At 37.5% G+C, this 23,665-nt stretch overlaps 1 protein-coding gene across 1 annotated transcript; it reads left to right on the top strand.

Moving 5' to 3' along the window:
• Window positions 1-2,423: 2,423 nt before the first annotated feature.
• Window positions 2,424-22,915, top strand: LOC141340135 (parathyroid hormone 2 receptor-like). Its single transcript, XM_073845062.1, has 6 exons — window positions 2,424-2,814; window positions 8,953-9,052; window positions 15,887-15,997; window positions 21,265-21,380; window positions 21,465-21,562; window positions 22,846-22,915. Exons 1-6 carry the CDS (start codon window positions 2,662-2,664, stop codon window positions 22,913-22,915), a joined length of 648 nt encoding a protein of 215 aa, XP_073701163.1. The 5' UTR covers window positions 2,424-2,661.
• The last annotated feature ends 750 nt before the right edge of the window (window positions 22,916-23,665 follow it).

Here is a 23,665-nt window from a genome sequence, read left to right as displayed (position 1 = left end):
ATCTTTTAGGTTTAGGCAAAAATAAATAAAGGTAAAATTGCAACAGTGGCACAAAAGAACGATTCTTCTTATTACTTCTGAATACATGCAAAAATATATATATTTTCAGCAAAAGCAAATACAACTTTGCAATGAAAGAGCAATAAATATGTAAATATTGTTCTTTTAGCAGCTTTTATTTACCAAAAGATGGACAGAGCATTGACAGAGAGGCTTGATTTTTCATAGTAGTGGACTATATCTTGCTTACATTTCAGTGGTGATGATTAATATTGACATGATTAATATAAATATGGACTTATGAATAAAAACCAGGTGTATAAATTGTGTCTTTTGTGACTGATATGAAAGTAATGATCTCCACCTGAGATGCTGAGTAATTGGACTGAGATTGTTATATAAAACTTCCCTTCAAACCTGACAGAGAAATTAATCTAATTTGTTCCCTGTCATCATCCATAACATGGCTTTTATTCACATATTTCACAAATGTAGATAGGCTTTCTTTCATTAAATATTTTCAGCCTCTTTTGGATCAAGTCAAATACATATTTAACAGCTCAGGGAAAGCTGAATGTGTGAGCTCAGTCTCTGAAATAGTTAAGTGGCGGCCTGTCGCTTCCTCTTCAAAGAGATTGAATCCAGCTGATAAGAGTTACGCTGAATCCTCAAGGCTGCTCTGAATATCTAGCGAGCTGTGCGAGAAAATGTGTTGGTGTTTTGCTCCACAGGATTCCTCTTTATGGTTAACCACATGTTTTACTACACAGGGTTTCTTTTCTAGACTGCATTAATAAATTCCCCTTATAAGAGGCTATGTCACCTTAATTTTATATTGAAATGTGGAATTGTTGTAGTGAACTGAATAGAAGATGCGGCTAAATAAGCAATTGGAAATTGGATTTGCTAGTTGGTGTTTCAGCACCATGGACAGGTCCACAGCGCAACTTAATTTTATTTGCAGCCTGCTGAACACGAATTTGGTGATTTTATATAATCCTCCTGGGGCTTGAATAAAAAAAATCAGATACCAAAACAGGTTTTTAACTATTATATTATACCACGCATATCAAAGCCAGCAGTGCCTCAAAAGTTTAGTAAGAGCCTTAAGGTACAGAGATAGACCCTGAGTTTTGAAAGAACATTAGGTTACCTGATTGTCACTATTACTCAGCCACTTTCATTGTGTGGGAAAGAAATGCAAAAGTGAATGTCAAACATTCTGCCTAACATTTGCTTTTGTTCCACAGAGGAAAGAAAATCATACAGGTTTGAAATGACGGCTTTTTGTTGCAGGAAAATTGTAATTAACAATGTGATTTGAAAGCAGTCATTAGTAGAATTAAATAAATTGCAAATGATTAGACTTCTTTCATTTACAGTTGAGGTCAAAAGTTTACATACACCTTGCACACGCTCACTGATGCTCAAGAAGGAAACACTATCCATTAAGAGCCAGAGGGTGAAAACTTTTGAATTTGAAGATCAGGGTAAATTTAACTTATTTTGTCTTCTGGGAAACTTGCAAGTATTTTCTGTAGCTTCTGAAGGGAAGTACTAAATGAAAAAAATATAATATTTAGGCAAAATAAGAAAAATGTATATATCTTCATTCTGTTAAAAAGTTTTCACCCCCCCCCCCATCTCTTAATGCATTGTTTTCCTTCTGGAGCGTCAGTGAGCGTTTGAACCTTCTGTAATAGTTGCATATGAGTCCCTCAGTTGTCCTCAGTGTGAAAAGATGGATCTCAAAATCATACAGTCATTGTTGGAAAGGGTTCAAATACACAAAAATGAAAAAGCAAAGAATTTGTGGAACCTGAAGGATTTGTCTGACAAACAAACAAACAAAAAAGTGTATGTAAACTTTTAAACTGTAATTTTTATAAATTCAACTATTATTTTCTCTTGTGGACTGTATGTAAATGTCTTTTATATGAATTATCTTCTTCAGGTCAGTAGGCTAATAAAAAGTACCATGGGTTTTGTATGATCCCTCTTATTTTGGTAAACTAATTAACATTTAGCAAATTCTGCAAGGAACCTGTAAAATGTTGACCTCAACTCGGTATTTCTGTCTCAACTCTTTGAAGACATGTCGAGTGAGCGCTGCTTATTACTGCGTCCGTATGTGTTTAGAGATGAGCGGAAGGAAAAATAGTTCCTAACCTACACAACTATTTGTCCATATGATTCGTGTTTTCACTTCCGCGCTGTTGATACACATTCATTTTCGAGATTTTTTTTTAAATAATACTAAAGAAAGTACCAGTTAAAACAATTAGTGTCGACATTATTGATGTAAGAAGGACCAATCGCGATAAACCCAATACTATAGATATTTTAAGATCGATCCGCCCATCTTTAGTGAGAGTGAGACGCGCGCCGTTTGTGACTGGAGGAGTGTGTCTCATTCAAGCACCTCTTCTCACTCACTGTGAGTCCGTCGGCAGAACTGACCGAAGGGATTTCTTCATGGAGTACACTTGCAAACTTTCAGCTGCTTTGCTTTTAAGTTACGCCTTTTTCTTGTGAAGGAGATGTGAACGCGTTGAACTTTGTAGAACAGCGGCGTCTCGTGTTTCTGTGCTTTTGTTAGACACAGAAGAAAAGATTTCGGGGAGGTTTAACGATGTTTTTCACAGATGACATGAGTAGATCATGGTCGCTGGGGGGTGTGAGGGGATACACAAAGTCTTAAGGGAAGAGGATTGCTTGTTATCTCGACAAAAGCATCAGCTCAGAAACATGAGGGATTGTCTCCTGTGGAACTTCGCCAAAGTGATTCTGTTCTGGACATTAGCTGATGCTCAGGTAAGAAGACACTGGGTCTATACAGGTGTCATGGCACTTTAGAAATGTGAAAACACTGAAAACAACTTAATAGTCCATGTTTAAGACGTGTTTATATACATTTCTTTTGAGTAAGGCACTGCATTAAAGCCACGGAAATAGAAGTTGCGATTGTTTGATTTCAACCACAGCATTATTTATCATTATGCATGTAGATGTAAATAGTATGTAGTAGTAAATATTATTATGTTATTTTATTACTAAATACGTATTTATTTCAAATTTAATTTTAAGTTTAAATGGAAATGGTCCTGCTTTATTTTGCTGAAAGTACACTAGAAAAGATACGGTGCAAATGAAGATTTCTTCTTTATCTGGACCTTAAAATCTTTTGCTGAATGAAGCCAGTTGATTTATAGATTATGTGTAGATGTTCCAACACGAAGCATGGCTTTGAGGCTGACAAAACATTTTTAAAATGTAGTTAGATATTGACTGAACTATGATTCAGATGTAAGTGCACAGCCAACTACATGTTTTTTGCATGAAAGCTATAATCTTCATACCTAATATCAGCCTCTGAGAAATGGAATGGAACAGCTTTGATGAAAGCTTGGTGTGTTTCACATACCTTATCGTCTCTCCTAAACTAATAATCCTGATTATACTTTGTACAGAGTTGCAACTGCCTGCACTATAAAAATTTCTTGTTAGGTGACCTAAAATGCGCCTCATGTGGTGAGATATACATTTCATTCAACAATAGAATGTAATATGACTAAAGTAACCTGACCGAGTGGAAATACAATTTCCCTTTTTTTTTACAGTATGTTTTTTTTCCGCTTTCCATTATGTCGTTGCCGCATTGTTCACTCTTGTTCTGTCATTGCTGGCCAGAAGACCAGTAAATGCAATCACTCCTGTGCAGTGGGTGAAATGATAAATAAAAACGCACTTGAGTGGCATGTGCTTTTGTTCATGCATTAATGAACTAAATAAATAGTGTTTTGTTTTGCAGAATGATTTCTGTTTTATGAACCCAGTGTCATACACATCTGCAAGGTTTTGCCCTCATATGTGACCCTGGACCACAAAACCTGTCATACACTCTTAAAAATAAAGGTGCTTTAAAAGGTTCTTTACAGCGATGCCATAGAAGAACTATTTTTGGTTCCACAAAGAACCATTCATTCAAAGGTTCTTTAAAGAACCATCTCTTTTACATTTTTTTAATCTGAAGAATTTTCTTTTGCCACAAAGAACCTTTTGTGAAACAGAAAGTTTCTTCAGATGTTAAAGATTCTTTATGGAACCATTTAGACAAAAAAAGGGTTCTTCTATGGCATCGTGAAGCACCTTTATTTTTAAGAGTGATAAAGGTATCTTAAATAAGCTTTCCATTGATGTATGCTTTGTTAGGATAGGACAATATTTGGCTGAGATACAACTATTTGAAAATCTGTTATCTGAGGGTGCAAAAAAATCTAAATACTGAGAAAATTGCCTTTAAAGTTGCCCAAATGAAGTTCTTGGCAATGCAATGCAATGCAACTAATTAAAAATTAAGTTTTGATATATTTACAGTAGGAAATGTACAAAATATCTAAATGGAACACTATCTTTACTTAATATCCTAATGATTTTTGGCATACAAAACATCTGATAATTGTAGCTATTGTTAGAAATATACCCGTGCTACTTTTACTACTTACTAGGTTTTGGGGTCCAGAGTCACATATATGCTACTGTATGATCTTTGCAACACCATTCACAATTATGCAGTTATCAGCACAGTTTAACTAGAAATGCTTTGCAAATTTATTTTTCATGAGGGTCATCTTAGCCATATTGCATGCTTTGTGCCTGTTAATTATTACTTTTAAACAACTGAAACTTTTTCCCATTTGTGCCAGCAAGTTACAGTAATAAATTAGCAAGTCATTAATGCATGCATATATACATAAATGTGCTCGTCCTGTGAGAATCATTTAAAAATTGTGCTACATGTTGCACTTCTACAGTAAATTAGATACATCTGAATGTGTTAGATCTAAATAAGTGGTTCGCAACCTTTTGCCTCGAAGGCCCACCACGTCGACTTTGCAGTAAGCAGCTGGTACTTTGTAATGTAACTTTGTCATGAGGGTTATTATTATCAATATTTAGAAATATATCAAGATATACATTTTCAGATACATCGCCCAACCATGTTTGCCCCTATGAAAAAAATATGATTTGGATTAGAAAAGCTGTTGTTACAAAATACATACCAGCTGTTTAAAATCAAGAGCAGTTAAAAGAAAATCTAGATATAGTTACCGCTTACTGCTTTTTACTAAATTAACAAAAAAGAAACATCAATGAAATATAAAAAATATGAAAATTACACAGAAAAGTGCAGTCTTTCTACAAAGTTCCTATAAGTTGTATTGTTGCAAATACAATTGAGTTCTTTGAAGATCAAAGAAACACATGAAGAACAAAGAAACATGATGCACATTACATAGAGAGACAAGTCTTTTTGTTTCCATTTAAACTCCATGACTCCATGCATAGACTTAAGATTCACAAGTGTGACCGAAATCTCCGGCACTTTGATTGGCTGTTGAACACATCATGAATATAACCCTCCCACACATATGCAGGGGGCGTTTGAAATCAGCTGTCACAGACATAAGACATAAGTGAAATTGGCTTCCTGTCTTTATAATTAAACTTTGGTATTTCCGCTGTTTACACTGTGAATCTGCCCCCTGGTTGAGAACCACTGGGTCTAAGTGGGTTTGTTGCTACCTCACCTCATGACGAAAACGTACCTGTGGGAACTTTTTTGCAAGTACGTACCAATAAATACATATCACTGCAGTTTCCAATAGAAATGAACACTAGAGGCGGTAAAACAGCGAGCACTTGTAATCGATTTTGCTAATGCGGAATCCCTTGGTACGAATCCCTTGAAAACCATGACTCACGTTGAAAGAGCTGAAAGATGAGAGATCGAAAAACAAGCTAAAACGGCATGCTTGCAATTGCGTTTTTACGTCACATTCACTTTTGTTCATACTATCGGGTAGTGCAGATGGTATGTTATTTTAGAAAGTCACAGAGCATTAGATTTAAAGCACCACTCAATGGCCTTTTTAAGTCAGAACTGTGGTGACACATACAAAACCAACGTCACATAAAACGTACTATATGCACATTCATCTATTCCGGGGGAAAAAAAACGAACTCTCTTTTAGCACCACTTCAAATGTGTCACAAAGGTACATGGCGGTGTGTATTTCACGTCTTGCGAAAAAGTTCCTTCAGGTATTTTTTCGTCATGAGATCTGGTTGCTTTATTCAAGCCATTTTTTTGTTTTCTGTTTTATTTATTATAAAAATACCTTTCAAATAAGACGGAATCATCCTGAGTTCAACAGGTTTCACCAAAGCCATCCTAAGGGTCAGACGAGTACAAGTGGTGCTTGAATTTGCACATTTACACTTTTTACAATGAGCATTCTTTGACATTCCTGCTTTGACATAAAATAAGCCATAATGAGAACTTGCAAAGCATTGCTTTTGAGATGCACAGCACTAATCATGCAAAATTCAGTTTAAATGGCACCAAGATTTAAAAATAAATGTGATGTCCTAGCAACAAGATGTAGGAAGCTCATTTCTCATATTTACTTTTGAATGATAGCTGTATGGTTTATTTTTGTCACATGTATGTACAATACAGACAGGGTTTTATATTAAAGTAATGTAATCACTTCCAGATTTATAATCTACCCGTGCCAAATTGGAGGACCTTTATTATAAACAATCAATTTCAGAATAGCTTCATTCTGAGCTTTAGTCACTTATTGATTGTTTAGATGCATTAAGAATGATTTAAGGTATTTGAAATGCACGAGCATCTTTGAAATGATTAAAAATGTTCATCAGTTTTATGCTAATTTGACTCATAAGATCAGTGCAGCAGTGGATTATATGAAGAAAGTGGAAGACAAGATACTTTAAAAATGACTTTACTATTACTGTACAGATAAAAAAAATAGGGGCTCTTGAATAATACATTTTGCTTGTGACTTGTTGTTGATGTTTCTAGCTGCACTGTAATGTTTGCCATTGTTTGTGTTTACTACTAAAAGGGCATAAAATTGTAATGTGTATAAATACAGTTCATGTTTTCTCAGTTTCTGTGCTACAAGGCTGTATGCATAAACTCTTCAGTAATTGGAAGATTTTTTTATACTTTTTTTAACTCTACGCAGAGACATGAATGTGTAGGTCTTTAATCAGTCATTCATTCAGAACATTTTTGCTCTCTCAATTAAACCACATACAATAGAAAGAGCAAATTCAGTCTCAAATGGCAATGTGAATGATGAACTGATTACTGATTTGTTAACCAGTGCTACTCTAGAATGTCACAAATGTCAGAGTTGTGGTTTTCAGTAGTAAAATGCACAGAATAATGATTTAAATCTGCTAAAAAAGTAAAATATATTAAAAATAATCATTTAAAAAATCGAATGACTTACTGTAAAGGCTTATGACATTAAACCCAACTGAACAGGCTGCACTTCCATCTCTCACAGCCACGTTTTCATGCATGTCAAATTAAATATGGCATGTAACTTGACTAAAGCCCTATTCGGATGGTAATTGTTTCTCATGTGGATGTCTGTACAAATAAATTAACATGGCACTGTAAATTTGATAAAAATTTGATATTTGATAAATTAATTTTATTTATACATTTATTTTTAATAAAGAATTTAAAAAAACACGTATTTCATGTAAAATGTATTTTTATTATTCCAAGCATATGTTGTAATATGTAATCCTATTTATTGCTTAATTATTATAATCTCCTGTTCAAAAATAGGAAAATAGATGTTTTAGCTGTATATAATTAGACGGAACACAGTTACGTATTTAGCTGTATATAATACACATTTTAAAAATTGTATTGCATACCTGCTGCTGCCGTAATAAAGATCAATTTTGAATGTTTACTTGTTTTTCTTTTCTATCTTAACACACTCACTGTGGCGGAGCAGTTATAAAATATTGTTTTTGTAAACACTTTCTAGCATTGCAGAAGTAAATATACATGCAAATTACAGCGAAGTACAACAGTTAGTGTACGGTGTTTGTCAGTGGTCAAAAGGGATTTAAACATTGACTTTTTAATCAATGTCTGATTGTAAAGTCAGAGATGTGGATTCAGACCACAATTAAATTACCACACGTCCTTGGTGTTTGTCTAAAAACCGTAGATAATTCCGCCTGGGATTTTTACGTGGGTGATAAGAGATATACATCGACATTCTGGATTTGGACGGCAATAAAATCCTAGACTACCCTTTGCAAATGGTGAAAATAACTTAGCCTACGTCCCCATTAGAAACAGTTACCATCCAAATAGGCCCATTTCACATTTATTTAATGTAAAAAATACAAAGGTAAGATATTAATGGATTTTGTTCCTGAACCATTATAATATCCTTCTGCACAATGCTAAATTCACAGTTCTCATAATTGTATCTTTACTTTGCATAACTGAGTAAATGACTTCAATTTAGGCAGTATATCAAGCAGAAATGATGGCTCCAATACCCTTCTGATACACTTTTACATTAATTGAAAACCTTTCTTTCATCATTACAGAGAGTGAATCTTTTAATTTCTTTCATCTCCTCTGGGTATTTAGAAGTTCAGCTCTTCTCCCTCCCTCGCAGACTCATTTAAGAACTTGAAATGAGACGAAGAGAGAGAGTCACTACTAACCCTTTGATAACCACACCAACACACACTCCATTTTACATAATGCACTATTTTTTTTGATAACAGAAGGGAATTATGGACTGTCTTTGAAAGATCTGTCATTATTTTCTCACCCTCACGTCACTCCAAAGTGTAGGACTTTCTTTTTTTCTGAGAATCTCAGTAGGGTGTTGTTTTCCATTCAGCGAAAGTAAAAGGAAATGACAAAAAGCACAGTGAGTGAGAAGGTGACTTAAAATCTGATTTGTGAATTAATGGTGTTTTTCGGTTTCTTGATGGACCAAGCTTTTGCAAATTACATCCTCAGATAAAGCTATGTCTTTAATAGAGTCATTACACAATGAAGAAATAACATAAGCCCTTTGTTTTGAACAGGCAGGTGAAGATGGTGAGATTACAGCTGAAGAACAGGTACAGATGCTGCTGGATGCGAAGCTGCAGTGTCTACAGAAAGTCTCCACAGATGACCCTGCAGGTAGACACCGTTTCCACTCAACCTTTCTATCACACAGCTTTAATTAAGAGGCCTTTTCAGTTCTCCACTTCAACCATACTGTTGTTGTGCATCGCCTAAAGTTTGCCTAGAAATAGTAACATCCACCAAATGTATGGCCATCATCATCTCTGCCAAAACATGTTTTCCTTAATGCTTGGATGAGTTGGCTCACTCCCATGAGGTTTGTAGATGTACATGAAATAAACTGAGACATGAAATACGCTGACAGCTAATGAGACTCCTTCAAGACCTTTATTAGGCGCAGCTCTTGGTTAGGCACGCCACAGTTTGTTAATTCATTTAGCTTCATTATAAACTTGTCACAGTTGATAAGGCAGAACATGTGAAGGGAAAATAACAAGCTATGTTGGAGATGACTCATTATAAAATGGCCTTCCTTGCCATTTTATCAGTAGTGACCTGGCAACTAAAAATATTAATTTGGCTTACTCCCAACTCCCTTTTATCTTAACGTCATAGGTTATAGGGCTATGTGTAATTCATGGAGATTATGTAATTATGTTTTGTACGAGGAAACTATGTGTAGAGGATGCGGGTGCAATGATTGCTTGATTAGAGCCAATTTGCACTATAGGAGGAATGTTTAGTATAATTATGACATTGTGCATGTGTTCTTTTGGCTTCTGAGCTTACTTCTACAACATAAGTTAAGGTAAATTCAAATTGACCCTTCTTTTTTAATAGGGGAGAGCAGGGTGATTTGAGCCTGTGGGGAAGTTGAGCCACCCCTTGTTTCTAGGCAACCTTTAACAAAATTGATGATGTGACCACAAATATATGAAGAGTCATCCATTTTACTAACCCTGTGATGGAGAGAGGCCCATGGGATAATTGGTAACTACATTTAAGTTCAAAAGTTCAAAGTGATATTTTTGTCTCTATGCTTCTTGTGTCTGAACAATATCAGACAAATCTAAAAGTATATCACACATGTGTTTATGCTTTAGGAAGTTATAATATGAGGCTATACTGTTTGCATGATGTTAGCTCAAAAATGATGGATGACACAAGTTTGTTGAAATGGAAGGAAGGGGGAACAGTAATTTGAGCCAAAAGTCTTAAGGTAAGTTGAGCCAGTGCTCAGCCCTTCTTATGATTATAAAGTATTTTTAAACTGTAATTCTACATTATATTTAATTAATTTTAGACCAAACATTTTTTATTTTATTTGCTCTGAAAATTTTAAATAGGCCTTGATTATGAAAATTGCCCAATTAAGTTTTAATGAAATTGTACATTTATAAGTGGGATGTTGATTACTGTTAGCCCAGTTCTGTAAGGTCAGTTACATCCATCCGTTCATTCTATTATCCAAACCTTTTTGTCCTTATTAGAGATGCGGGGAGCTGGAGCATAACCCAGCATTTTGTACCACTAATGGGGAAACCCCTGAATGGATGGCCAGTCCATTACAGGGCTCACATATAGATTTCAAAAAAGTTATTTTTATTGAATTTCTCTTCATTTTAAAAAGCATGAGCTGAAAATGTTCAGCATAATCAGTGGCGCAGTTTAACCACATGTGGCTCAACTTACCCTCTCCCTAGGCTCAATTTACCCCTCATTGGGGGGCAAGTTAAGCTAAGAGACCACTTTTTTTGGAAAGCCATAATTTGAAAGCAGTTTATTTTTTTTAATTATTGTAATTACTCCCAATCGTAATTATTCCCAATGATGCACCACATCCTGAAGTTCATGTACATATTTAAGTTGGGCCCAATACTGTCTGTCACGATCTGGGCTGTGGGGTTTTCCCTCAGCCACCTGAGGTCGCTGTTTCCCCTTTTACCTTCCTCTCGCACTTCCCTCCTGATCTCGTACACCTGTCTCATCACTCACACCCACAGCTGACCCTCATTATCACAGACTTTATAATCTCCACTCTTTCCCCACTCTGTGAGTCTGCATTGTTTCCTGTTGGTTTGTATTTTGTGTCCCTTGAACTCTTGCTCCAGTCTTGCTCTTGTTTTTCGTGTCGTGTTGTGCCGTGTTGGCCTTTTGTTTGTTTGTTGTTTGACAGAATGCAGACTCCCAAGATGGGTCCAGCGGGGAGGAATTTTTTTAGGGAGGCGCATCCCCCCGTTTGGCGGCGGCGTGCGCCCGCTTGGGGGCGGCGACCACCCGCTCTGTTCCCGAGACAGCGGGGATGTCCTTCGAGGCGGCGTCAGCCACTCGTTTCGAGTATATCTACGCCTGCCTGGCGGAGATGGACGCCTATAGGGTCGAGGCTGCGCAGATGCGCCCCTACTTTGCGGCTGGGGCGGAGACGCTCTTCCGTGGGAAGGTGGCGGCTACCGCTCTCTCTGTTCCGGATGCGGCGGTGACCGCGCCCTCTGTTCCGGACGCGGCGGTGACCGCGCTCTCTGTTCCTGACGCGGCGATGACCGTTCTCTCTGTTCCGGACGCGGCGGTGACCGCGCCCTCTGTTCCGGACGCGGCGGTGACCGCGCCCTCTGTCCCGGACGCGGCAGTGACCGTTCTCTCTGTTCCGGACGCGGCGGTGACTGCGCCCTCTGTCCCGGACGCGGCGGTGACCGTTCTCTCTGTTCCGGATGCGGCGGTGACCGCGCCCTCTGTCCCGGACGCGGCGGTGACCGTTCTCTCTGTCCCGGACGCGGCGGTGACTGTGCCCTCTGTTCCTGACGTGGCGGTGACTGCGCCCTCTGTTCCTGACGTGGCGGTAACTGCGCCCTCTGTCCCGGACGCGGCGGTGACCGTTCTCTCTGTCCCGGACGCGGCGGTGACCGTTCTCTCTGTCCCGGACGCGGCGGTGACCGTTCTCTCTGTTCCAGACGCGGCGGTGACCGTTCTCTCTGTCCCGGATGCGGCGGTGACCGTTCTCTCTGTTCCGGACGTGGCGGTGACTGTGCCCTCTGTTCCTGACGTGGCGGTGACTGCGCCCTCTGTTCCTGACGTGGCGGTGACTGCGCCCTCTGTCCCGGACGCGGCGGTGACCGTTCTCTCTGTTCCGGACGCGGCGGTGACCACGTCCTCTGTCCCGGACGCGGCGGTGACCGTTCTCTCTGTTCCGGACGCGGCGGTGACTGCGCCCTCTGTTCCTGACGTGGCGGTGACTGCGCCCTCTGTTCCTGACGTGGCGGTGACTGCGCCCTCTGTTCCGGACGCGGCGGTGACCGTTCTCTCTGTCCCGGACGCGGCGGTGACCGTTCTCTCTGTTCCTGACGCGGTGGTGACCGTTCCCTCTGTTCCGGATGCGGCGGTGACCGCGCCCTCTGTTCCGGACGCGGCGGTGACCGAACTCTCTGTTCCGGACGCGGCAATGACAGCGGACGTTCCACTGGCGGCCAGGCCAGGTCACGTTCCCTTGGCTGTGGTGCCCGCGGACGTTTTTCCTGGGTCCGGTCGTGCCCTGCCCAAGTTCTCATGCCCTGCGCTGGTTTTGCCCAGCCTCCCAGAACATTCTTCTCTGGGCCTGTTGCAACTGCACGGGCCTGGCCCGCCATCCCTCCCCCTGATTCACTTTCCCCCGTTCCTCCTCCCTCCAGACTGTTTTTGGCCTCAGGGAACGTCTGGGAGCCGTTCCGTAGGGAAGGGGTAGTGTCACGATCTGGGCTGTGGGGTTTTCCCTCAGCCACCTGAGGTCGCTGTTTCCCCTTTTCCCTTCCTCTCACACTTCCCTCCTGATCTCGTACACCTGTCTCATCACTCACACCCACAGCTGACCCTCATTATCACAGACTTTATAATCTCCACTCTTTCCCCACTCTGTGAGTCTGCATTGTTTCCTGTTGGTTTGTATTTTGTGTCCCTTGAACTCTTGCTCCAGTCTTGCTCTTGTTTTTCGTGTCGTGTTGTGCCATGTTGGCCTTTTGTTTGTTTATTGTTCATTAAAATCCTTCCCTGCATTTTGGACCCAGATCTCCCCTTTCTCACACGTGACACTGTCATGTGCTCATTTTAAACACATCATAAATAAAAACTGGCTCAACTCACTCTGATCTCCCCTAAATATATATTTTATAAGTGAGGGAAATATGACTTTGTGTCTTTCATCTGACATAGGCTACATGCTTAAAGTATCAAAATTGAATTTTAATTGATGCCTTTTTAGTGGATGCGCTAAACATTATTCGACAATTAAACATTAAACTAGGAGTTTTTATTTTATTATATTATTTTAGCATAAATAAAGACCTTTAAGATACTATGTGCTCCTCCTCTTTCCAAATTTTGAAGATTTGCTCTCATCTTTAGCTTAAAGGAATAGTTAAAAATAAAAATTATCCCGTAATATACAATATTCACTATATACTGGCATGAAACTCTAGATGGCACAGTCTGATATGTCTAACTCAATCTGACATAATAACATCTTTATTACAAGGCACATCTGATTGGTTTTCTCCTGTATAGGTAGCCAATGAGCTCGCTGCTCAACATTCAAATATATGACTAATGCTTGCTGTAGCAGTTGCAGCATGCTTCACAAACCCTCCAACTTCCCCAGCTCCACCTGTATAGATCTGCTAAGGGGTGATTCATGTATGCTATATGTGACCCTGGACCACAAAACCAGTCATAAGGGTCAGTTTTTTTTTTTTATTGAAATATATACTTAATATGAAAGCTGAATAAATAAGCTTTCCATTTATATATGGTTTGTTAGGATAGGAAAATCTATTTCAAAAATCTGAAATCTGAGGGTGCAAAAAAATCTAAAATCTTTAAAGGAACACTCCACTTTTTTTGGAAATAGGCTCATTCTCCAACTCCCCCCGAGTTAATAAATTGAGTTTTACCGTTTTGAAATCCATTCAGCCGTTCCCCTATTCTGGCGATATCACTTTTAGCATAGCTTAGCATAAATCATTGAATCCTATTAGACCAGTAGCCTCGCGTTCAAAAATGACCAACGAGTTTCGATATTTGTCCTATTTAAAACTTGACTCTTCTGTAGTTATATCGTGTACTAAGACCAGCGGAATTGTAAAGCTGCGGTTTTCTAGGCCGATAAGATTAGGAACTACACTCCCATTCCGGCGTAATAGTCAAGGAAGTTTGCTGCCGTAACATGGCCGAAGCAGGGTCCGTGGCCTGGAAACTCCTGAGATCTTAAAACTTGTGGTCAATCCTCAAGAGGCGGGTGGACAAACAAAACCCCACTAATTCTGACAAACTCCAAGAAGTGATTATGAAAGAATGGGTTGCTATCAGTCAGAATTTGGCCCAGAAGTTGATTGAGAGCATGCCCAGTCGAATTGCAGAGGTCCTGAAAAAGAAGGGCCAACACTGCAAATACTGACTCTTTCCATAAATGCCATGTAATTGTCGATAAAAGCCTTTGAAACGTATGAAGTGCTTGTAATTATATTTCAGTACAGCACAGAAACAACCGAAACAAAGATCTAAAAGCAGTTGAGCAGCAAACTTTGTGAAAACTAATATTTGTGTCATTCTCAAAACTTTTGGCCACGACTGTACACCTAGGATGGGTTGAGGGTGAATGCGGTATGTTATGGAATAATATTTATTTTAGGGTGAACTATCCCTTTAAATCTCTTTTTGTGTCCTTTCAGTAGGAATCCACAAAATCAGGAATCTTGCGTGAGGGCAAAACATTTGCTAATCTTTGGTTTGAAAGTGACTTCTCTGTGAGCTGTGTTTCATACACTATGCTACACTATTGACAAAAAACAATTGACCTTTTTTGCCTATAGAATTTATCCACAATCTCACTAATGTGGGCGTCTTTTAAACAGTAACAAACCCCAAAAATTTGGAAAATTTTTTGTAACATTGCATGTAATGCGAGGTTGTGTAATCATTCAACAGGCCTGTTGACGTGTCAAGATGTTCTCAAGGTTGAATCTGCAGCCTTCACATTCTTTTCCAAAAGTCTTTTCAACAATAGGTGACAGCTGCATTTCAGGAGTCTTCATGATTTTGCGTCATTTTTCCTGATGGATGAAATCAAGTCTCATCCTACATTGTCTTCTTGTTTGCTATTTCACTTGAAAATATCACATTTATGGATAACAAATTACTGCTTCATGTTGACTTTAAATAGCGTTAGAACAGCACAAGACTTTCTCTGAATCACTCCGAATGAACAGTTTGAAAGCACTTCATGATCTAATGTTTTCAAACTTAACGCTTCATTGCTTTTGTGGTCTGATGTTGGCAGAAATCTGCGGCTGCTGGACTGACTCTCTCCCTTTGCTGATTTTTTTGAACGTCTTTAACTGTCTGACATTAATTGCATCATTTTTCTGCAGGATCTTTTTATTTCAACAGAAACCATTACAGTCATTGTTACAGTTATAAATTGTTCAGTTGTTTTAGCACAAAATAAGTACATTGCTCAAATTCAGAATTCATAATGTAATTAAACAATTCATTTATTACACAAGCACACATGTTGACTCTACATGATATGGCAGTGTGGGCTACCCTGTTGGTGCTCATGTTAGGCCATGCCAGTTGGATATAGTCCAATATCCACGCATGACATAGAAATCATCCCCCATAGGTGTTCAGATGATATTACGAGTGATATTTTTTCATTTAGCAGCTTTTATCCAGAGGAAAGCATGATTCATTCAGAGATGGGAAGGATGTATGATGGCTTCCTACTGGGCTTTTACTGTAGCTCATTTCATGTTTATCTTGCAATAGGATCGGCTTTAAAGATCAGGAAGGAATGAAAATGTGCTAGACTCTCATGTGGTGTCACGTTATGCTGCAAGATTAGATGATTTCATGTCACGTGTCATATCTGAACTTGTCCTTTGGTGAATTGACTTGTCTTCTCTGAAATTGTTCTGCTCTCAGTTGGTGCGTGTGTCCCAGAGTGGGATGGTCTGATATGTTGGCCGCAAGGATTCCCTGGAACTCTGACCAAGACCCCTTGCCCCAGATACATCTATGACTTCAACCATGCAGGTTTGAAAGTTTTCTCATCAAATTTTGTTTATTCATGGCAGTTGGTAACATGCATTGTTGTTAGCTCCAATGGAATTCTTAATTTGAGATTTTAAAAAAGTGGGAACAACTAAAAACACATATATGCAAAGAAGAGGTCTATAATCTGGTTATGCAGAGTGATGAAAAGATGGAAAGAAAAGGTTGTATCTAATATGGAGATACACTACAAGTCAAAAGTTTTTGAACAGTAAGATGTTTATTGATTTTTAAAGATCATTTATTTGATCCAAAAACAGTAAAATTTTGAAATATTTTTACTAAACTGTTTTCTATTTGAATATATTTTAAAGTCTATTTTATTCCTGTGATCAAAGCTACATTTTCAGCATCATTACTCCAGTCTTCAGTGTCACGATCCTTCAGAAATTATTTGAATATGCTGATTTGCTGTTCAAACATTTTTTATTATTCCTATTATCAATATTTAAAATAGTTCAGTACATTTTTTTCAGTATTCTCTAATGAATAGAATTTATCTGAAATAAAAGGCTTTTGTAACATTATACACTCATTCAAAAGAAATTATAGAAATTAATACTTTCATTTAGCAAGAATGCTTTAAATTGACATTTATGATGTTACAAAAGATTAACTTTTTCAGTTAAATACTGTTCTTCTGAACTTTCTATTCATCAAAGAAATCTGAAAAAATGTACTCATCTGTTTTCAACATAATAATAATAATAATGTTTTTTTTTGTGCAGCAAATCAGAATGTTAGAATGATTTTTGAAGGATCATGGAGTAATGATGCTAAAAATTCAGCTTTGAAATCACATAAATACATTACATTTTAAAATATATTTAATAGAAAACAGTTATTTTAAATGTTTCATAATTTTACTGTTTTTGCTGTACGTTGGATCAAATAAATGCAGGCTGGGTGAGCAAAAGAGACTTCTTTAAAAAACATTATAAATCATACTGTTCAAAAACTTTTGACTGGTAATGTAGTTTGGTCATGTTTTATAGAAATCAGCATTGGACACATAGTTGATTATTTATCATTCATCTAAATGTATTAACTTTAGAATGAGTTTAAGAAAAATTCATATGCTTATAAATAGAGGATTAGGTATAATTTTTGTGAGACCTTCTTTGTGTATTATGAATATCCAATAAATAGACCTTCTGAAGTAGTTCTGAAGCCTTAAGAGATCATGGATTATTATACATATTTTTCTCTCTTGTTATCACAACTTATCAAAACATATCAAAAGTTGTTTTTTATTTTACAGTTATTGTTTGACTCTGAAACAAAATGCATCAGAGTCTACTGTTGCTACAGTAACAAACACAACGTCTCCGCACATCTGATCGATAGATAAACCGCATGCTCAATTTGCTGTTAATGTTGTGGATATTTCAGCAAAAAGATTGCTTCACTTAATAATAAAGTCTACAAAAAAAGAAAAGCTAATTCTTTTTGAGACAGTCCAACAACAGAGCATTCAACAAGGCAAGGGGATGCAGCAGAAAACCATTCTAAAATTGTTAAGAGCTCCTTGCATTCAACTTACTTTATTTCCCCCATCCATAAATAAATTTATATTACATAATTTGTTTTATTAACTATGATCAAATATGATCTGATCAAAACAGACTCTTGATTTGATGACATCATTAAAGCTTTATTCAGAAGTAACAGAAGAAATTATATTTGTCTATTTTATTTTTTGTAAGTGCTGCTGTCAGATAATGGCTCAGACATGATGAAAAAACAACTTTTGTTATTACAAGATGAGAAAAATAAGTTGTGCATCGTGAGAAAACCAGGAAGAACAATAACAATAATATATGGCCTCTTATGGCTTTCGTATCTTAGTCAGGGTAGCACATTATTTTTTTTCACAGGAAAGAAAACAAGCCTGTAAGGGATAGAAGTAAAGTGCACATAATAGATTACACTGTTGTTCAACAACATAGCGAATGTTCAGCTGATAAAACGCATTTCCAAAAAGAAAGTAGACAAAAGCTGTTTTTAAAGTTGTGAAAATTACATTATTTAGGACTGTGTAAAGACTGTAAATCTACCCATCAAAGCCTTGTTTCATCCGTGATAGAATATGACGTCTAACCCAATATGAGATTGGGTCTCATGTACTTTAATGCATATTATTAGTGAATGAAACCCAATCTCTTGTCATTGAAAGCACATAGGCCCACTACAATACTACCCATACTACCCATATTGTGCAGTATGTAAACCACTGTATGCACATTTTCTGAATGTATGGATTATCCACAATGCAACTTTATTGATTTTAACTTTTAATTTTCAATTTTCAAATAAACTAACATTTACTACAGTTTCACATTTTTATTGTTGCATAATGCTACCTGATCTCATGAGCAAATTTTGATTAAGTCTTAGTCATAGTCTTTTGACTAACATGCCATTTAGTTTTAGTCATATTTTAGTAATCTGAATGGTTTTTAGTTTTGGTCTAGTTTTAGTCGACTAAATGTCATTAGATTTTAGTCAACTAAATCTACAGTAGATTTTTTTGATATTAAGGTTTTATCATCATAGAAAAAATATTTAACTGCTATGACACGCAACATGTCTTTATATTAAAATTAAATGAAATTACTTGGTCTTCTTTTCAATGAAATACCAATAGTTGTCTAGGCTAATTATGCATTCTTTGTAAAAACTCGTTTACCGCATTCTTTGTTCTTTCAAGCAGACATATTTATTTATATAAATAAATTTCGATTAATCTTTAACAGGGCTACTAAAGTGATTCAGTCAAGAGCAGTGAGTGATTTTCTGTCTTTCTTTTGTTGCTTGATTAACATCAATATCACAGACAATAGCAACTAAATTAGGCTGCTGTCCTTTTAAAACCGAATGCACGGATGCAGTGTCCGATATTCTCCCTACTGTTTATGTTCACCTAAGACGTAACCGAATGTGTTTATGTGAATACTCGTAAAAATGGACAATTCGACATAATTTTGTGTATTTCTCTGTTCATGAGACGCGAAAGAGTACTGGTGCGCTGTTTGAGAGGCGCTGCTTTGGTGTCTGCGCTAAGAAAACCGGACCGAATTGAGTTCTCTTTTGCGTCGACAAATTTATTCATATGTCTTCTCTTTTCAGATATTGAAATTTTTAGAGATGCACCGATTGCAATTTTCTTGGCCGATTCCGATTTTTCAGTAAGTGTGACCTGCCGATTCCGATTTTTGCCGATTCCGATTTTTTTTTTTAAGAACTGTAATGAAAGCATGGGTCTATACAGAAATATTTTCTTTAATTAAATTTATTTTATAATAAAATTAATTTTTAAACATTACAGGATCTTCTTACAACAAAATAACTTTAACAACAAAATAAAGTGCTTTGTGCCTTTGAAAAAGGTATAACATTAGTTCCTGTGACTAACATAGTATATAGTTATACTAGCAAAAAATTTTTTTATTTTATAATAAAAGAAATGTATAAACATTACAGCATCTTCTCATATTAAAATAACTTAATAAATAATAACAAAATAAAGTGCTCTGAGCCTTGAAAACATTAGAAATAAAATATAAGTAACAAAGCAGGCATACAAAAATCTACTTTTCTTAAATTAATTTTATATGGATTTTTTTTAAACATTAATTACAGGATCATCTCACAACAATAACTTTAATAACAAAATGTGCACTGTGTCTTCATACAGGTGTAAATACCAATGCTAGTACTAAATGCTATTACTTGAGCATTAATAGCAATTTTTTCTTGATAAAGAGAAGCATTTCTGCATTGTCACCAGTTAATCCAGCGGTACTACACTTCGTAACATTCATTCACATATTTGCGCAACGCCACCGCATACAGCAAATTCACACACAGATGAAACTTACTAGAGAGGTGTAACATAAATGCATCTGTAAATAAATACAAATTAAATTCACGTCGCGCACGCTTAAATTACCTTCAAATGTAACATATATGCTCGCTTCGAACTATTAGTGTGTGAAAACGCTGTCTGCGGTGGCGTAGCGCAAATATATGAATGAATGAAAGTGTAGTAAACGTCAACGGATATCCCCTGCTCAGGGAGTAGGGAGCAAAGAACACTGGGCAGGGACCATGTCAATCGGAACACAGTTCATTCACGGAGCTTACTTCTAACGAGCGGGTTATCTGAATCAGGTGTGTTAACTAAGAGACACATGCAAAATATGCAGATCGGGGGGCGCGATCTACCACATGTCCAAACACGCGCGTGGTTCGTGGTTGTTCCCTCACGTTGTATTTTGGCCTTATAAATGTTACAAACTGCGATCTTTGTGTCATCTTCACTCACACCAAAGACATGTTTACACGCGACTGTGAGTGCGTGTGCGTGGCTGTGACGTAATTGCATGCGCCGCTGGCAATAAAGGGATCGGCTAGGAATCGGCAAGAGGAGAAATTGACCGGCCGGTCACCGATCCGGGCCGATCATGCGAAAAATCGTCCGATTCCGATCCCTAGCCGATCAATCGGTGCATCTCTAGAAATTTTGTAACGTTTTAGGAGAGGTGCAGCAAGTGTATGCCAGCTTATGTCCCGCTGCATAGATCAGTAGGCTATGATACATATGTACACATCTAAGTTAACCTCCTAACCTCTTCCGAATCTCTTCCCAAATCGTCCCTCACCAACATTTTTGTCTCGTTTCTGTTCATTGACGAAATGTCGATAGATTTTCACCATAGTTTTTTCATTCAAAACGAGTTTTTGTTTCGTTATCGTCTCGTTTTCGAATCCTGTGAAAAACATGACTCACAATGAAAGAGCTGAAAGATGAGAGATCGAAAAACAAGGTAAAACGGCATGCTTGCAGTTGCATTTTTACATCACATTCGCTTTTGTTTATACTATCGGGTAGGTTTAAGTGTAGTGCAGATGGTACGTTATTTTAAAACACCACAGAGCATTATAGCGCCACTCAACAGACAATTCAAGTCAGAACTGTGGTAACACATACAAAACCAACGTCACATAAAACATACCATAAGTACGTTCATCTGTTCTAGGGGAAAAAAAAGAACTCTCTTTTAGTGCCACTCAGTGGACATTTCACATCAAATATGTTACGAAACGTACTTTTTGATGCGTATTTTGCGTCCCACAGGTACAGGCATAATGTGTACTGTTTCAAATACTGTTAATAGGCAGCATATTGTGCAGTATGCTAGATTTCCAAACGGCTATGTTCAGCTAATTTTTTGTCAATCTTTCAGGACACGCTTACAGGAGATGTGACTCTAATGGCTCCTGGGTGCTTGCAGAGAGCTCAAACAAGACCTGGGTAAACTACACTGAATGCATCAAATCCCCAGAACCCAACAAAAAGAGAGTAAGCCACATTACAGTCATTTGTCTTTAATGGACCGAGATGCCTTTCTAGGTGATTTGACGCACTATGCCTTTGTCCCCACAGCAGGTCTTTTTTGAAAGGCTGCACATCATGTACACAGTGGGCTATGCAGTTTCCTTCAGCTCTCTTCTAGTGGCTATCTTTATTATTGGATACTTCAGGTAAGTAACTAAGTTTGTACGTGTGTGTGTGTGTGTGTGTGTGTGTCTGATGTACTTCTTCTCACAAACTTAAAAAAAAAGAGTTTTACCGATGCTTTAAGTAGTTTTCTTACACCCTAAAGTCTAATATTGTATTTCTATTTAAATCACACTGTAATTCCACAAATGGGAATCGGCATTTCCGTGTCTTTTTCTTTCTCTCTCTGTACTCCATGCTCCATCAGCAGCTCAGCGGACGTGTTTCGAGTTCAGTGGGAACGTGCTGTTAGATGTGACGTGCCAATACTATTCACACAGTAAAGGAAATGCCTTCTCGCATTTTCTCATTTTCCGTTGAAGATAGACCACTGAAAAAAAAAACAATTAAATTGATTGACGATATACCTGTGGCTTGAGAAAAATAAAGAGCGGCTCAGTTTTCAAAATGTGTACAAAATGTCAATATTAATTGCACTGCAGGTGAGCAATGGAGAGCAATGTAACATTGCAAAACTATTCTGAACATTGCTTGCTTGCAGCAACATGCAGGGCTTTAAAGTAATTTGGAGAGTAAGACAAGTGCAGTCTGGGAAATAAAGTTTTCTCTTTCTTGCGCTTCAGTTTAGTTTAGAATAAATTGTTTAGTTTGCTTTAAGGCCAGCATTGTAATAAAGTATCTCCAAATGTGCAGTTTTCACACAATTGCACCAGGCCTTTCTGGGAAACAGAAGGTGGTTTATATATATCCCCAGTCATTAGATACAAATATATATTGAATACACTTATAGAACACCTCAAATGTTATTGGTTGTGCCATAAGATAAGAAAGCTGTCACTCTGTATGAGTAAGTTGCCAAAATTGGACGGAATAATGTCTATTTCCCTAACTTTAAAAAGTAACAAAAACCTCAAATAGTTGTTTTTTGTCAGTAATTATTCAAATTGTCACGTTTTAGGTTTTGTAATTTGTGTGCATTCTGTTCTAATTTTTCTATCAGGCTTTCAGATGTAACTTTCAAAACCGCAACCACAAGAACTGTGGATGATATCAGAAAGTTGTTAAAATCTTTGACATGTGAGTTGTACTGTAGCAAAGCAAAACATCTGGGCTAAATAAATTATGACAATGGAATCACATCCAAGCCGCTTTATACAGTAGAATATGTGAGTATTCTTATGCACTTTGAAGTGTCTGATGCATCTGTGGATTGACCACAGCAATTGCTGATGATATACACCTATCAATCCATTTGCTCCTGAGGTGAAATTTTGAAAGTGGCAGCTTTTGTGGTGTTGACTTACAGGAGTCAGGCCTGCTCTCAACACATAGTGCTCTTTCTGACACTAATCAGGAACACATGGAGAAGAATGTGAAGACACACTCTCCTTTAGTACACCGGTAACACTTTACAATAAGGTTCATTAGTTAACATTAGTTAACCACATTAGTTAACATGAACTAATAATGAACTGCACTTATACAGCATTTATTAATCTGTGTTAATGTTAATTTCAACATTTACTAATACATTATTAAAATTTTGTTAACATTAGTTAATGCAGTGTGAACTAACATGAACAAACAATGAACAACTGTATTTCCGTTAACTAATGTTAATAAAGATTAGTTAATACATTAACTAATGTTTAACTAATGAACCTTATTGTAAAGTGTTACCAGTACACCTAATGGGCTCTCTATCTAGAGAGAATATTAAGCCATCCATAGGCATGCTTCCAATCTGAAGACTGTTCCAGATATTTCATGATCTAAAAATATAAAATACCTCATTATGTTATTGTTACAATGGTGCACGTGCTGGACGGAACGAGACGAGATAAACAATCAACACTATTTTAATATACTCTTCAAATAGACAAGCAGGAACAATCAGGAACAGGCAGGAGAATCCACACACGTGACATCTAACATCAACGTCAACATTAAACGACCGACCTTGAACTCAAGAAACAAACAGACTTATAAAGACAGACTAATTACTAAACACAGGTGACGGTGATCAGGGCTGACGAGGGAAAAACCAAATCACACAGAATCAACAGGGGGAGACAATGGGCGAAACCAAAGACATAAACAGACAGAACTGTGACATTACGCCCCCC

The sequence above is a fragment of the Garra rufa genome, chromosome 8, assembly GCF_049309525.1.
Source record: "Garra rufa chromosome 8, GarRuf1.0, whole genome shotgun sequence".
NCBI classification, from domain to species: domain Eukaryota; kingdom Metazoa; phylum Chordata; class Actinopteri; order Cypriniformes; family Cyprinidae; genus Garra; species Garra rufa.
This window is presented reverse-complemented; position numbering and strand designations above follow the sequence as displayed.